This window comes from Sinocyclocheilus rhinocerous, unplaced genomic scaffold (assembly GCF_001515625.1).
Source record: "Sinocyclocheilus rhinocerous isolate Xijiao unplaced genomic scaffold, SAMN03320098_v1.1 scaffold534, whole genome shotgun sequence".
NCBI lineage: Eukaryota > Metazoa > Chordata > Actinopteri > Cypriniformes > Cyprinidae > Sinocyclocheilus > Sinocyclocheilus rhinocerous.
Window position 1 is genome coordinate 3,263,620 of NW_015646352.1, and position 13,551 is coordinate 3,277,170.

Consider the following 13,551-nt stretch of genomic DNA (forward strand, 5'->3'; position numbering starts at 1 on the left):
AATATTACACACTTTAAAATGCACATAGACATAGACATAGACCTAGACCGTAGACTTAGGCTCTGACTTCGACCTTGACCCCAACTTAGACTACAACACAAATTAAGCGGGTAGTATTACACTAAGTTGTCTACATTATTTGCAGACCCAGACTGCAACACTTACCAAACTTGCTAGACTTAGATACTGACTTAGTTCTAAACATAAACCTAGACTTATCAAACTGAGTTTTACACATTTTAAAACATCTGCAAGCATAAAACTAGACTTAGATCCAGACATAGACCCAGACAGACACCCAGATGTACTCTAGAACTAAACATAAACCCAGACTTACAGATTTACAAATCCAAGTTAGTTTTACACATTTTAAAAGGTCTGAAAATGTATAACCAGATTTAGACCCAGACTTAGACCATGATTTATGAAATTAAGTTAGTTTTACACATTTTAAAAGGTCTGAAGATGTACAACCCGATTTAGACCCAGACTTAGACCATGATTTATGAAATTACGTTAGTTTTACACATTTTAAAACTTCTGCAGACGACGTACAACTAGATTTAGATCCAGACTTACACCCTGATTTATAAAATGTAGTTTTATGCACTTTAAAACGTCTGCAGACATACAACCAGATTTACACCTAGACTTAAGGCCCGTTCACACAAGGAACGATAACTATAAAGATAACTATATTAGCGTCCACACCAGCAGATGATATCGTCTGTTTATTCTAAATGCACACTCGCCTGCTGCTTTAAATTCTCGAGCTCATTGTAGCAGGATTGATTCTGATTGGCTGTCAATGTTTTTATCGTTCATCAGCTGGAAAAATATCTGCGAATCTTTTATATTGAGAACGATTTTTAGAACTATATCTTTATTGTTATTAATTGTTGGTGTGAACAGGCCTTTACACCCTGATTTATAAAATTAAGTTCATTTTACAGATTTCAAAATGTCTGGAGATGTACAACCAGATTTAGAATCAGATTTACACCCTGACTTATAAAATTAAGTTAGTTTTACACATTTTAAAATGTTTGCAGACATAAAACCAAACTTAGACCCATAGACTCCGACATAACAATTACGTTAAAAATGACTGCGGACATAAAACCAGATCCAGACATACAGTGGTGTGAAAAAGTTTTTGCCCCCTTCCTGTTTTTTTAATTGTTTGCATATTTGTCACACTTAAAAGATTCAGATCATCAAACCAATTGTATTTACTCAGGTTATCTTTGTGTAATATTACAATTTGTTTGATGATCTGAATCTTTTAAGTGTGACAAATATGCAAACAATTAAAAAAACAGAAAAAACTTTTTCACACCACTGTAGATGCAGATGTAGAACTAGACATAGACCCATACTTATAAAACTAAGTTTCGCACATTTTAAAATGCTTGCAGATGCACAACCAGACTTAGAACCCAACATAGACACAAACAAAAATTAAGTTAGTTTTACGTTTAAATGTCTGCAAGCATAAAACCAAACTTAGACCCAGACTTACATCCTGACTTACAATATTTATTCAGTTTTACACCTTTTTAAATGTCTGCAGATGTGCAACCAGACTTAGACCCAAAGACATTACACACATTAAAATGTCTGCAGACCCAGACTTAAACTCAGCAGTTTAACTAATTAATTTAAGTGCTGCAGTGCCTAGTAAATTAAGTTGTGTGTAGTATTACACACTTTTAAAATGCCTGCAGAAGCAGACATAGTCTAGGTGTATGTCTACATCTAGGTCTTGTATTAAGCCTAGGACTAAGGCACAGGTTGGAGGCTTTTTAATACAGAGTAACAAATTAGGCTGGTAATATTATACTTTAAATTTTCCTAAACTTAGGCCTACACTTAAACATAGACTCTAGCACTGAGTATCAATAGAGTAACAAACTAAGTTGCTAGAATTAAACACTATCTCTCTAAATAAATGTTCATATATTTCTGCCAGATATTAAATTTTGTTCAAATGCGTGATACATTTTTAATCATCAGTGGAACGTGCTAACACACTCTTCACTCACTCACACACACACACACACACACACACACACCCAGGGAGAAAAAGTCTCCGCCTCTTGATCGTAAAGTACAAAGGCAGCCTTAAGCTATCAAAACCAATTTCTAATCCTTTCCTGTATATGCAAATCAGGTCCAATTAGAACATATCAGACTTGTCCATTTGTAATCATGAGATGAATTTGCCCCGCAAAGCTTATGAAAATGCAGCTTTTAATTTAGCCTATTATTAATTAAGGGTGTTTCATAGGAGTCTCGGTCATGCTCATTTCTTGGGTTGTTAATTATGAAGCGTAATCCTGTTTAGTGTGACAGTTTTGCCAAAAGCGATCTGCAGGGAGATACTTTCTGTGACAAGAGGATTCACTGTTATATGTGTCCGTGTGTGTGTGTGTTTTTATTTTATTTTTTTAATGGGGTCCTCCTATTTTTACAATGAGGTCATCTGTATTTTACAACTACATGATCTGGTTTTATAACGGCTTCCTTCATTCAGACTCATAATCTTGATTTTATGAGTACATATTTATTCTTGTTATGCATGACTTCAACACAGTCATAACAATAGAGTTGGGCTGTTAAGTAAATTATTGAAAAGCCAAAAGAGTTGAGATAAACAAATTTTACAGTAATTCAGTTGTCTTTAAAACGAAATGATATACTAAATATATTGTCTAAAATAATATATGCAAATTGATATATGATGGATATCAAATTAATTTTTTTAATTTTATATTTTATTTTTATTAAATATATTATTATTAAAATATCAATAATACACTCAATAAAACTACTATATTAAATATAAATATACAATATTTAAATACTTTACAACTGATCATAACTACAAAAAGTGTATTGGCTGTAAAATACATTATAAATTTGTAAGAATTATAAGAATTTCCTAAGTTTTCCAATTGTAATTTATTATTTCCAGGCTTTCAAAAAAAAAAACAAAAAAAAAAATCACAGTTTTAAAAAAGACTGACAATATAGAAATACTCTTATATAAAATGTTATAATAAGTATTGTAATAAGTATTGTATACTCATAATATTATTTAATACTTATACTCAATATTTTTTATTTAATGGAAATATTTTTATTTATATAACTTTTAAACATTGAATCAAAACCATCTTATGAAAGCATAATGATGCTAAATCAAATTGTACATGCTAAAATGTATCCTCAAATCTCACAATCTCTTTCTGTCTAAAATAAAATGACAGGCTAATATTTACAAATGTCACATGAAAATCAGGGTTCAGAGATCCTCCAGCAGCATTTCAGTTGAAAAATGGTGTAAAATTGAACAGCGAAGTCATCATTTTCACATACTGTAGCCCAGTTTCTGGATTCCGTCCAGAGGACTGCGGGTGAAATGGGGGTTATGATGTCTATTTGAAGAGACTATGTGAACATGCAGGACAGAGCGACAGCACAGATTGCGATATTAAAGGGGTCATATGATGCGATTTCAAGTTTTCCTTTCTCTTTGGAGTGTTACAAGCTCTTGGTGCATAAAGAAGATCTGTAAAGTTGCAAAGACTAAAGTCTCAAATCCAAAGAAGAGGAAGAAAGAAACATGTAGGCTGCAGGATGCATGCCAATGGAGGACAGACTCTGTTAATGCAGAGTCAAACGCAAGCAGAAAGCTATTGCAAATAGGATTTATCATTGATTGTAAGCATGGCATGGGCAATGTGACTAACAGATAAGAACCCTGCATTTCTGTTTCACACGCGCAAATGGCTTTTCTAAATTGACAGCAGGAAAACATATCATTATTTTTCACAGCCCAGCCAAATAAATGTATATGTAATTATATAACATGATGAATTGTTTTTGAGTCAAGTAAGGTCATGTAATTGCCTAAAACAGTCTATCTGTTACCTTGATTTTACTTTGTAAAGTATGTGAATGTCCGTTTACGGTTTGACCTCAAGATGGGATAATTTAATAATAATAATAATAATAATAATATTATTATTATTATACACACACCCATATATATATATATATATATATATATATATATATATATATATTATATTTATATTATATAAATATATATATAATATATAATTAATAATAATTAATAATAAAATTAAATATTTAAAAATATTTATATATATATAATACTTTTATGCTAAAAGCATACATGTAGCCTATTATTATTATTATTTATAGTTAAAATGTGTAACAGAAAATTATACTTTAAGTATTTCCTAGATTTAATTATGTTTTTTTTTCTTAATTATTTATTTCCTTGATTTAATTAATTGTATTCATTTACATGCCAAATAAATCATTCAAAAAAATTATAACCAGTCTGTTTAGTGATATAAACCTCAAGGCAACGCACATAAATAACAGCCAACTAAAATTGTTTTATTTATATAACGTGACATCGTTGTTACTTAAAGACAGCTGCAAGACATTTTCACTCCTGCTTTTGTAAGGAATAGCATAAAAGTGTAAATGTAAAGTAAGCTGGTGTTGTTTACAGGTACAGCTAATCAAAGGGATTTGTTTAATTAGAAGCCTGTGAGAGTTATGCAAATACCAACTGCAAATTAAGCCGTTAAGTTCATCCGGTTGAATTGCTGCCACTTTAATCCATGTTGTTCTGTTGGTCAGCTGCACAACTTTAATACTAAACAAAAGCTGCCACGGCTCGTCTGATGTGTCATATTAACACTTCCTCATTCCACAATGATGTCCAGTCACTTTCACTCTTATACTCACAGAAACAAGCCGTGACCCGCACCACCTCATAATCACCAATGGCTTATAAATGCGGCTTAACTTGTTTGTGGTGATTGATGTGGGGCACCATGATTACAGTTAATCATATCAGAGGCCTTTAATTCAATAATGCAGCGGACGGGAGTTCACACAAGTCCCGAATCTGAGAGAAATTGTAAAGTGATTATGAAAATCCCACTATGTGTAAAGGCAAAGCTCATGTGCTAAACCCCATGTGCTAATTAAGGTGTAATCCTCCGACAGGCAAATGCCAGAGTTTGTTGCCGCATTTTGCCACAGATTGTCGCCGTATGTGTACAGTTCACATGGACAGGGTTAAACTCATAAGCGCATGTTCATTTTAAATTGTTCACAGGGTCTTCTATAAATCGGGTGCCTTTTTATTTTTTTTATAGCAAATATATGCATTTTAAGCAAACACAAAGAGAGACAATGTTTTTAACTGTTAATATATTGCACTTAATACATGTTGCAATATAATTTTGCCTTCAAATATGAGACGTCAGTATGAAAGACAGACCGAACAAATGCACAATAGACAGACAGACAGACAGATAGATAGAATGTATAAATGACAGACAGACAGACAGACAGACAGATAGATAGATAGAATGTATAAATGACAGACAGATAGATAGAATGTATAAATGACAGACAGACAGACAGATAGATAGAATGTATAAATGACAAACAGACAGACAGATAGATAGAATGAATAAATGACAGACAGACAGACAGCTAGATATAATGTATAAATGACAGACAGACAGACAGATAGATATAATGTATAAATGGCAGACAGACAGACAGATAGATATAATGTATAAATGACAGACAGACAGACAGACAGATAGATATAATGTATAAATGACAGACAGACAGACAGACAGATATAATGTATAAATGACAGACAGACAGATATAATGTATAAATGACAGACAGACAGATATAATGTATAAATGACAGACAGACAGATAGATATAATGTATAAATGGCAGACAGACAGACAGATAGATATAATGTATAAATGACAGACAGACAGACAGACAGATAGATATAATGTATAAATGACAGACAGACAGACAGACAGATATAATGTATAAATGACAGACAGACAGACAGACAGACAGATATAATGTATAAATGACAGACAGACAGACAGACAGACAGACAGATAGATAGTATAAATGACAGAGACAGACAGATAGATAGATAGATAGAATGTATAAATGATAGATAGACAGATTGATAGACAGACAGATAGAACGAATCAATGAATCAATGAACGGACAGATGGATGGATGGACAAATCAGATCAGAACCCTAGACAGATAGAACAAACAAAAGAATGAACGAATTAATGGAAGACAGATCGACAGAAACAAACAATAGATAGAACGAAAAATAAACAATGAACAATCGATAGATAGAACAATAGACAGAGATAGAAAAGAGATACTTTTTTTTAGCTATTTATTATAAAAGCATTTCACTCATGAGGGATACGAAAGGCCCCACCTTGTGGAACAATCCTGATCAATTCATCTATCTGAAATCAATTCATCTTCTAGTAGCAAGTCAGATTTACTGATACAGGCTCTTTCCTGTTGGAGGGGGGGTTTTTTTGCCCGGATGTTCAGATTAATGAAATGCACTGTGATGTTTCGGCATGGTGTCAGCTGGGACGACACACTCAGCAGGACGACGACAGATGGATGAGGTACCCTGCATGTGTGAGTGTGTGTGTTTCGGGCTTGATGTTTACACATAGCCATGTGAATCTCGCTGGATGCTGTTGACTGCTGCAGCGGCTGTCACAACACTACTGTGTGTCAACTGATGGGAAAACGAGTTTCTTCACATTTGGCAGACTATACATATTTAGACAGAAATATACTAGAAGTTATTTTAACTTAATTTGTTAATTTAAGAAGTATTTTAATTTACATTTTCAAATGAATACTACACATAAATTGGCGTAAATATCATACCAACATTTTGATGATCTGGCCTCTTATTAGATACAGCTTACTTGTTTGGTTTTATTATGCAAATTGACTAATGTTCAATTTGACTAAAATAAGTTTTACAATAAATATGCATACAGTATTCTATTCAGACTGAATTGTATTTGGTGTTGTGTTGCGTTAACTTGTTATGAGACTCAAATATGAGAAATATAGTCACAGTAAGATACAAAGTCTCACAAAGTACAAAGTCGTAATTACAAGAAATAATGATACAATTTTGAGATATGAAGTCACACTTAGAAAAAACACAATTGCAAGTAATGTTACAATTGTGAGATATAAAAAACACACCTTGAGAAAATTTGTTGCAATTGTGAGAAATAATGTTACAATTGTGATATATAAAAATCGCAAAGTAAAAAAGGTCGCAATTGCAAGAAATAATAATTATGAGATGTAAAATAAAACGTTGAGAAAAATAGTCACAATTACAATTGTAAGTTACAATTGTAAGATATAAAATCACACTTTGAGAAGTGTCGCAACTGTGAGAAATAATGATATAATTGTGATATAAAACCACACTTTTGAGAAAAATTGTCTCAAATACGAGAATTATTGTTCCAATTTTAAGATATAAAAGCACACTTTGAGAAAAGTCACAATTGTACGAAATAATGCAATACTTGTGATATAAAAAAACACTTAAGAAAAATAGTCGCAATTGCGAGATATAAAGACAAAAACATTTATTTAAAAATAAATAAAAAAAATAAAGGCTCAATTGTGAGATAAAGTAGCAAACACGAGAAAAAGTCAAATTACCTTTGTCCCAAGCGGAAACTGGTATTTATTTATTTATTCGAGAAATGCAATAATGCAACATGTTAATTTTAAAAAGTAACTCCAACAATGTGTTTGATTCCATTAGAAATTTTTCTTTTATAACTGCAGATATGCAGATCATTACGGTGATAAAATAGCAAGACATCTATTTTCTAAAAATAAGTTATAACCATCTAAAGTCCCAGAGGCTTTAAAAAGCTATGATATGAGTCATATTCAAAGTCCAATGCTGTTAAAACAATTAAAACAGAGCCTGAACTAAAATTATGGGAAGTCATTTCAACGACACTGATTTTATTAGCCATCAAATTCTTGAAAAAAAGTCCATATGTGTGCTTTCAATATGTGATTTGATTACGCTAACATACACAAATGCGCGCGAGCACGCACACACACACACCCACAGAGTTCATGCATAGCTAATTTAAACACATTAATAACTAACAGTCTTTGATCAACGGCACAAGTTCCAAGTTAGTGAACAGGTCACTGTGTGAGACAGTCATTGGGAATTGTCAGCAGGTCACTTTGCAGTACGTCAGAGTGTCTTGGGGACTGTCAGCAGTCGGTCGATCGGAACGGGCTGTCCCTCTACCCCCAACCGAGCCAGATGCTCTGCCTCGGTCTATGGGGATCAAGCTACAGATGGCTCGCCTCCATATTCATCAGGAGATGAGGGTTTGGTGAGCACCGTGCAACGCAGTGGAAGTGGCCCACAGCTGGGTCAGCATGTCCCAGTGTGTCCCTCTAGATCTTCCTTCAGTCAGAAACATCTATCTCTGCAGTTTCACCTGCAGCTGACAGTCACACCTGTCAGCACTAATGCAAGAGCGGGTGTGAGTACCGATTCAAGATATGAACCCACCACTAAGTGCTTTTGCTAGATGCTTCATAAATGTGCTTAGTGTGATCAGTGTCAGTACACAAGGGTGTTTAAGCATCTGTTTACACCTGGATTTATATAATAAAGGCAAAAAGACAATCTATCAATTTATTTATTGAATTTTTGCCAAAAAAAAAAAAGTTTAGATGCTTCAGGTGCATTAAAAATACAAAAAAAAGTGTCTTAAAAAAGCAAAACATATGTACATACATATATATATATATGTATGTATTATTTTTATTACATTATAATATCACTTTTCACATGCTCCGAGTGCCTTGAAGACAATAAATAAAAATCATAGTAAAATAAACAAAATTAATAAATAAATCATATTTAGATGCTCCGGGTTCCTAAAAGAAAATAAATTTAAATTAAAAAAGAAATATCAAAATTGTATGATTTTAGTATTTCATTTAAAAAATGATTTTCACATGCTCTGAGTGCCTTAAAGACAACAAATACAAATCATAGAAAAATAACTAAACTAAAATAAATAAATATTACTTTGTATTGATTTATTTTTTGCAAAAAAAAAAAATTAGGATTAGAAAAAAAGGTTTGGATCCTCAGAGTCAAATAAATAAATAAATAAATAAATGTTTATTTATATTATTTTATTAATTTATATTTTTATTTATTGTATTTTTGCCTTGCATTAAAAGGTGTCTCATGAAAAATATCAATAATGATATTATCGGTTAAAAAAGTATAGCCTTGGTAATGTCATCACAAAAGAAAATGTGTTATCGTGGGCAAGGTAATATAGAATATTATGAAAACAAAAATGTTTTAAATAACGTACACTGACAAATCAAACAATCAAGACATGGGTAATATATAAGTAAAAAGGTTACGTTTTGATTTCACGTTTTGCCTTTGAAGCAGCTACCAAAAAAAAAAAACCACTGAAACTGACTTCCTCTCAATCCATATATGCTCTCCTAGTTCTTTTAACTTTTTGTCTTCTGGCATAACATGTGCTTCAGGTAGTGAGTCAAGCACTGTCATCCAATCTAACAGTGTCCTCCCCACATACATCCACCCACCCTGAAGCTCCTCAACTCCTCCTCTGACAGGAGGTGTCAAAGCTCAAATGCTCCATGTGCCTTGAAGATCTGCCAGACTGTACGAGCACACACACTCATGAACGCACACACACACACACACACACTTTCACTGCTGAATACAAACCCAAAGCAGCATCAGACGTTCAGTTCACAGGTGCGTCGACACACAAGAGGGTAAATCCGACTCATTGCGGGTTTTAGTGTCAGACTTACGCAGCTGGTGCAGATGTTTCCAGGCTCTGGAAGTGGGGCAGGCTGTGATCGTGACTAAGGAGCAGGAGTTTCCCGCCAGCGTATAGCAGAGGTTTTGTTGCCTGAAGAAAACTTTCCGTGGGTCTACAGACTTCTCCAGCATCTTCAAATGGGTCTAGAGAATATAGAAAATCGTAAATACATTTGCTTTAGTCTTTAGCCATTATGAGTAGTGATGCACCGAAATTTTGGTAACCAAAACTAGTTTTGGAAGGCCAAAATCATTGACCAAAATGTTAATGTTTTATTAGCGATGTTTAATTAACGTGAATAAGCTACAACAGGTAAACATGTCAGCTGTGTGGATGCTATGCCTGATTTAACAATATGAATTTCTTAGTTTTAATCAGTCTTCATTTTGATGAACCAAGATCTTTTAGTCTGTTTTCAGTTGATGTATGAACAACGCTTACATGAATCATTATCTGCAGTGTCCCTACCATCCAATAACTGCATTTTGCTATGTTACTTTCAAATATGAAACAGTCTATTCATTATATTTCACTTAACCTAGTGCCTTAACGTATCAACACATCATATTAACATATCAATTCATCACCTAAAAATCTTGATAGTATTGATTCTGGAGATAAGTGTGACATCCCGGCCCTAATATTAATACAAAGTGGGTCATGTCAAGCACCTGAAGGGTGGTGTAGGTATAAGGGTAGTGGTAGGCCAAGTAGCACACGTCATCTTCATGGTGAAAGGTCACCGTGAAGGTCAGTGTGTAAAAATAACTTTTTTGACCTCTTCTAGAGCAGAAATGATTTCTGTGGAAGTCAAAACCACAATTAGATGCTATACATGCAATATCCTGAATAAAGAATAGACTGCATAGAGAAAAAGTACAGTAAAGTGAGGCAAAGTGAAATAATGTGAGGTTAAATGTAAAGACCTGAAGTGAAATAAAGGAAGCGCAATACCTGTAATAGCAGATCTCAGAGCCTGTTCGCACCCAGTGTGGTCTGCCCTCCAGCGCCTCCCTCACAGAATACAGCACAGGCTGCATGCCTGAAACATCCCACAATACAGTTATGAACCAAGTCAAACATTCAGTCATTTAAAGGTCATTCTGTAATTGCTAAACATGCAGGTTGTTAGCTTTGGCACAATATCAATCACCAACACCTATAGAGTGTATGATTTTAGTATGGCAATGCCAAATTGCTTATAAAATATCATTTTGGGGATTTTTGGAAAGTTTCCGGAATCTTACCGGAAATTTTCCACCCCTTTGCAACCCTAGCAAGGATGCATTAAATTGAACAAAATTGACAGTAAAGACATTTATTATATTACAAAAGATTTCTATTTCAAATAAATACTGTTCATATTTGAAACTATTAAAAAAAAATGTTTCTTGAGCACCAAATCAGCACATTAAAAATCAGCATAAGATTTCAGAAGGATCATGTGACACTGAAGACTGGAGTAACGGCTGCTGAAAATTCAGCTTTGCCATCACAGGAATAAATTACATTTTAAAATACAATAAAATACAAAACATTTGTTTGAAATTGGAATCAAATTTCACAATATTACAGTTTTTCCTATATTTTTGATCAAATAAATGCAGCCTTGCTTATTGAGGGTAAGAGACTTCTTTCAATGATTCGCTTGGTGGCAATAATGTTAAAAAACTAAACGGTATCGATTTATGAGAAGCAATGTTGATATAGGTGTATTTTTTTTACCCCGTTGACAAATAGATTTTATTCATTTTACACAAAGTGACTAAGTTCAACAACATGTATAAGGAAAGCTAAAATCCCCCAAACTCTTTATCAAGCTTGCAAATAAATAAATAAATAAACAATAAAAAATGTTCTTTATCTAAAATGTCTAAATCTTTAGCTTTCAATGAAAAAGTAGGACCTTCCTTTCTTAAAACCAATAAGATGAAGACTGCATTTCTCTAAAGCACTAACACTGGTAGACAGGCTTCCCTGAAATGCATTCACTCAAAGTAGAAGTTTTACTCAAACTCAAATAAGGTCAACAGTAAAGGACATCTCAATTAATATAAAGACATAAAACACTGACTTCAGGGCAGCACGAGTCTCTTATAATGCCCAGCTGCACACCAAAATGAGGAAAAGGCAGTCAAGGGCCATTGAAAACTCTTTATCGGGAGAGGAAGTCAGAAATGCGGGAGCACTGTATTTTTCTGGGATATACGGCTGGTGTCAGATTTAAGAGCTGCTCGGGCCCACCGCTGTGTCTCAGAGCAATGTGAAGCTAAGATATGATTCAGCTGCTACCACTGTGGCATCTTCTTAAGCTGGGTGTGCTGGTGCCGGTGGGGAAATGTATTTCTTTTGAGAGAAGATGGTTATGTCAAAATCAATGCCATCTAGAACAAGTACTAAAACGGTACTAAAAATAGATCTCATAACCCTCATGTAACAAACACATTATTTACACAAGCAGAACATTTTCCTGGATCAATATGGGGTGATCTGAGGTTATTATGTACCACAAAAATACAGAACAAGTTATGAACCAAAAATGTAACACAAAAATTTGGATTAAAGTGTACAAAAATACACATTTAAATCATTTGTTGTGTCATTTTAGTATTTTAAAGATACTATTATAGTTTTTTTTTATTTGCTTTTAACATTGTATTTTTCATTAAAATTTTAGTTAAAGTTTTATTAATTTTGTTGCATTTTTGTCATTTTTAGTAGTTATTGCATTTTTGTCATTTTCATTAGTTATTGCATTTTTGTCATTTTCATTAGTTATCGTTTTATTTTTTGTCTATATAGTTTTTATTATATTTGAAAGAGAGAGAGGAGAAAATCAGACAAAGTGGGTGCAAGAGAGAATAGGAGAGAAGTAATGAGAGCGAGAGAGAGAGAGAGAGAGAGAGAGACTGAGAAGCGTGTTACATAAATGACAGAGAAAAATCTCTCACTCCATCCCTGTTGTTACGCCGCCACATTTCATTTGGAAAAATATAACGTCAGCTCTTTTATTTAAGCGCATCGGAAGTGCTCTGTAGACAGCGTTTTGGATTTGATCTTGCATGCGTTGACGAGACAAGCTTGCTGAAAGAGTGGAAACATAAGAAGGAGAGAGAGAGAGAGAGAGAGAGAGAGAGAATGATTGCACTACAAATGAGGCCCAAGGGCACTCTGCGAGCTGTCTGCAGTACATGTTTGTGTGTGTGCGCTTGTGTATGTGTGCTGTATTGCAATGCAGTCTCACCTGCGGACTTGAATGGCTTTACGCAGGTTCCCGCTCTCAAATTTGGAGAAGAATTGAAGGGAACTATGACACATACCGGAGGAACACTGTGGACTGAGAAAAGAAAGAAAGAAGAGAAGAGAAGAGAAGAGAAGAGAAGAGAAGAGAAGAGAAGAGAAGAGAAGAGAAGAGAAGATGAAGAAAGACAGAATGAAAAAAGGGAAGGAAAAAAGGGAGGAAGAAAAGGAGAAAAACAGAAATAAGTGACAGAATGAATTTACAAAGATTAATGAAAGACAAAATGAATATAGGAAGGAACGAAAATAAGAAAAGAAACAAAGAAATACAGGAAGGAAGGACAGAGTGAATATAGAAATGCAAAAAGAAATATAAAGGAATCAGAAAGAAATATAAGAAGAAATGCAGACAGAAGGAAGGAATACAGCAAAGAAGGAAGGAAGACAGCAAAAAAGGAAGGAAAAGAGAAAGACAGGAACCAAAGTAAACATAGGATGTAAGGGAA

At 33.7% G+C, this 13,551-nt stretch overlaps 1 protein-coding gene across 1 annotated transcript in view; it reads right to left on the reverse strand.

Annotated features, from left to right (window-relative positions):
* The window catches only part of LOC107707416 (cytosolic carboxypeptidase 4-like), a 170,948-nt gene that overhangs the window by 78,466 nt on the left and 78,931 nt on the right, over positions 1-13,551 (reverse strand). Inside the window, exons 14-18 of the mRNA XM_016511404.1 lie at positions 13,050-13,142; positions 11,712-11,719; positions 10,760-10,847; positions 10,477-10,606; positions 9,795-9,948 (exon numbers count right to left, since the gene is read on the reverse strand). Of these exons, the coding sequence (XP_016366890.1) occupies positions 9,795-9,948; positions 10,477-10,606; positions 10,760-10,847; positions 11,712-11,719; positions 13,050-13,142 (473 nt within the window). The remainder of the gene's footprint in view (positions 1-9,794; positions 9,949-10,476; positions 10,607-10,759; positions 10,848-11,711; positions 11,720-13,049; positions 13,143-13,551) is intronic.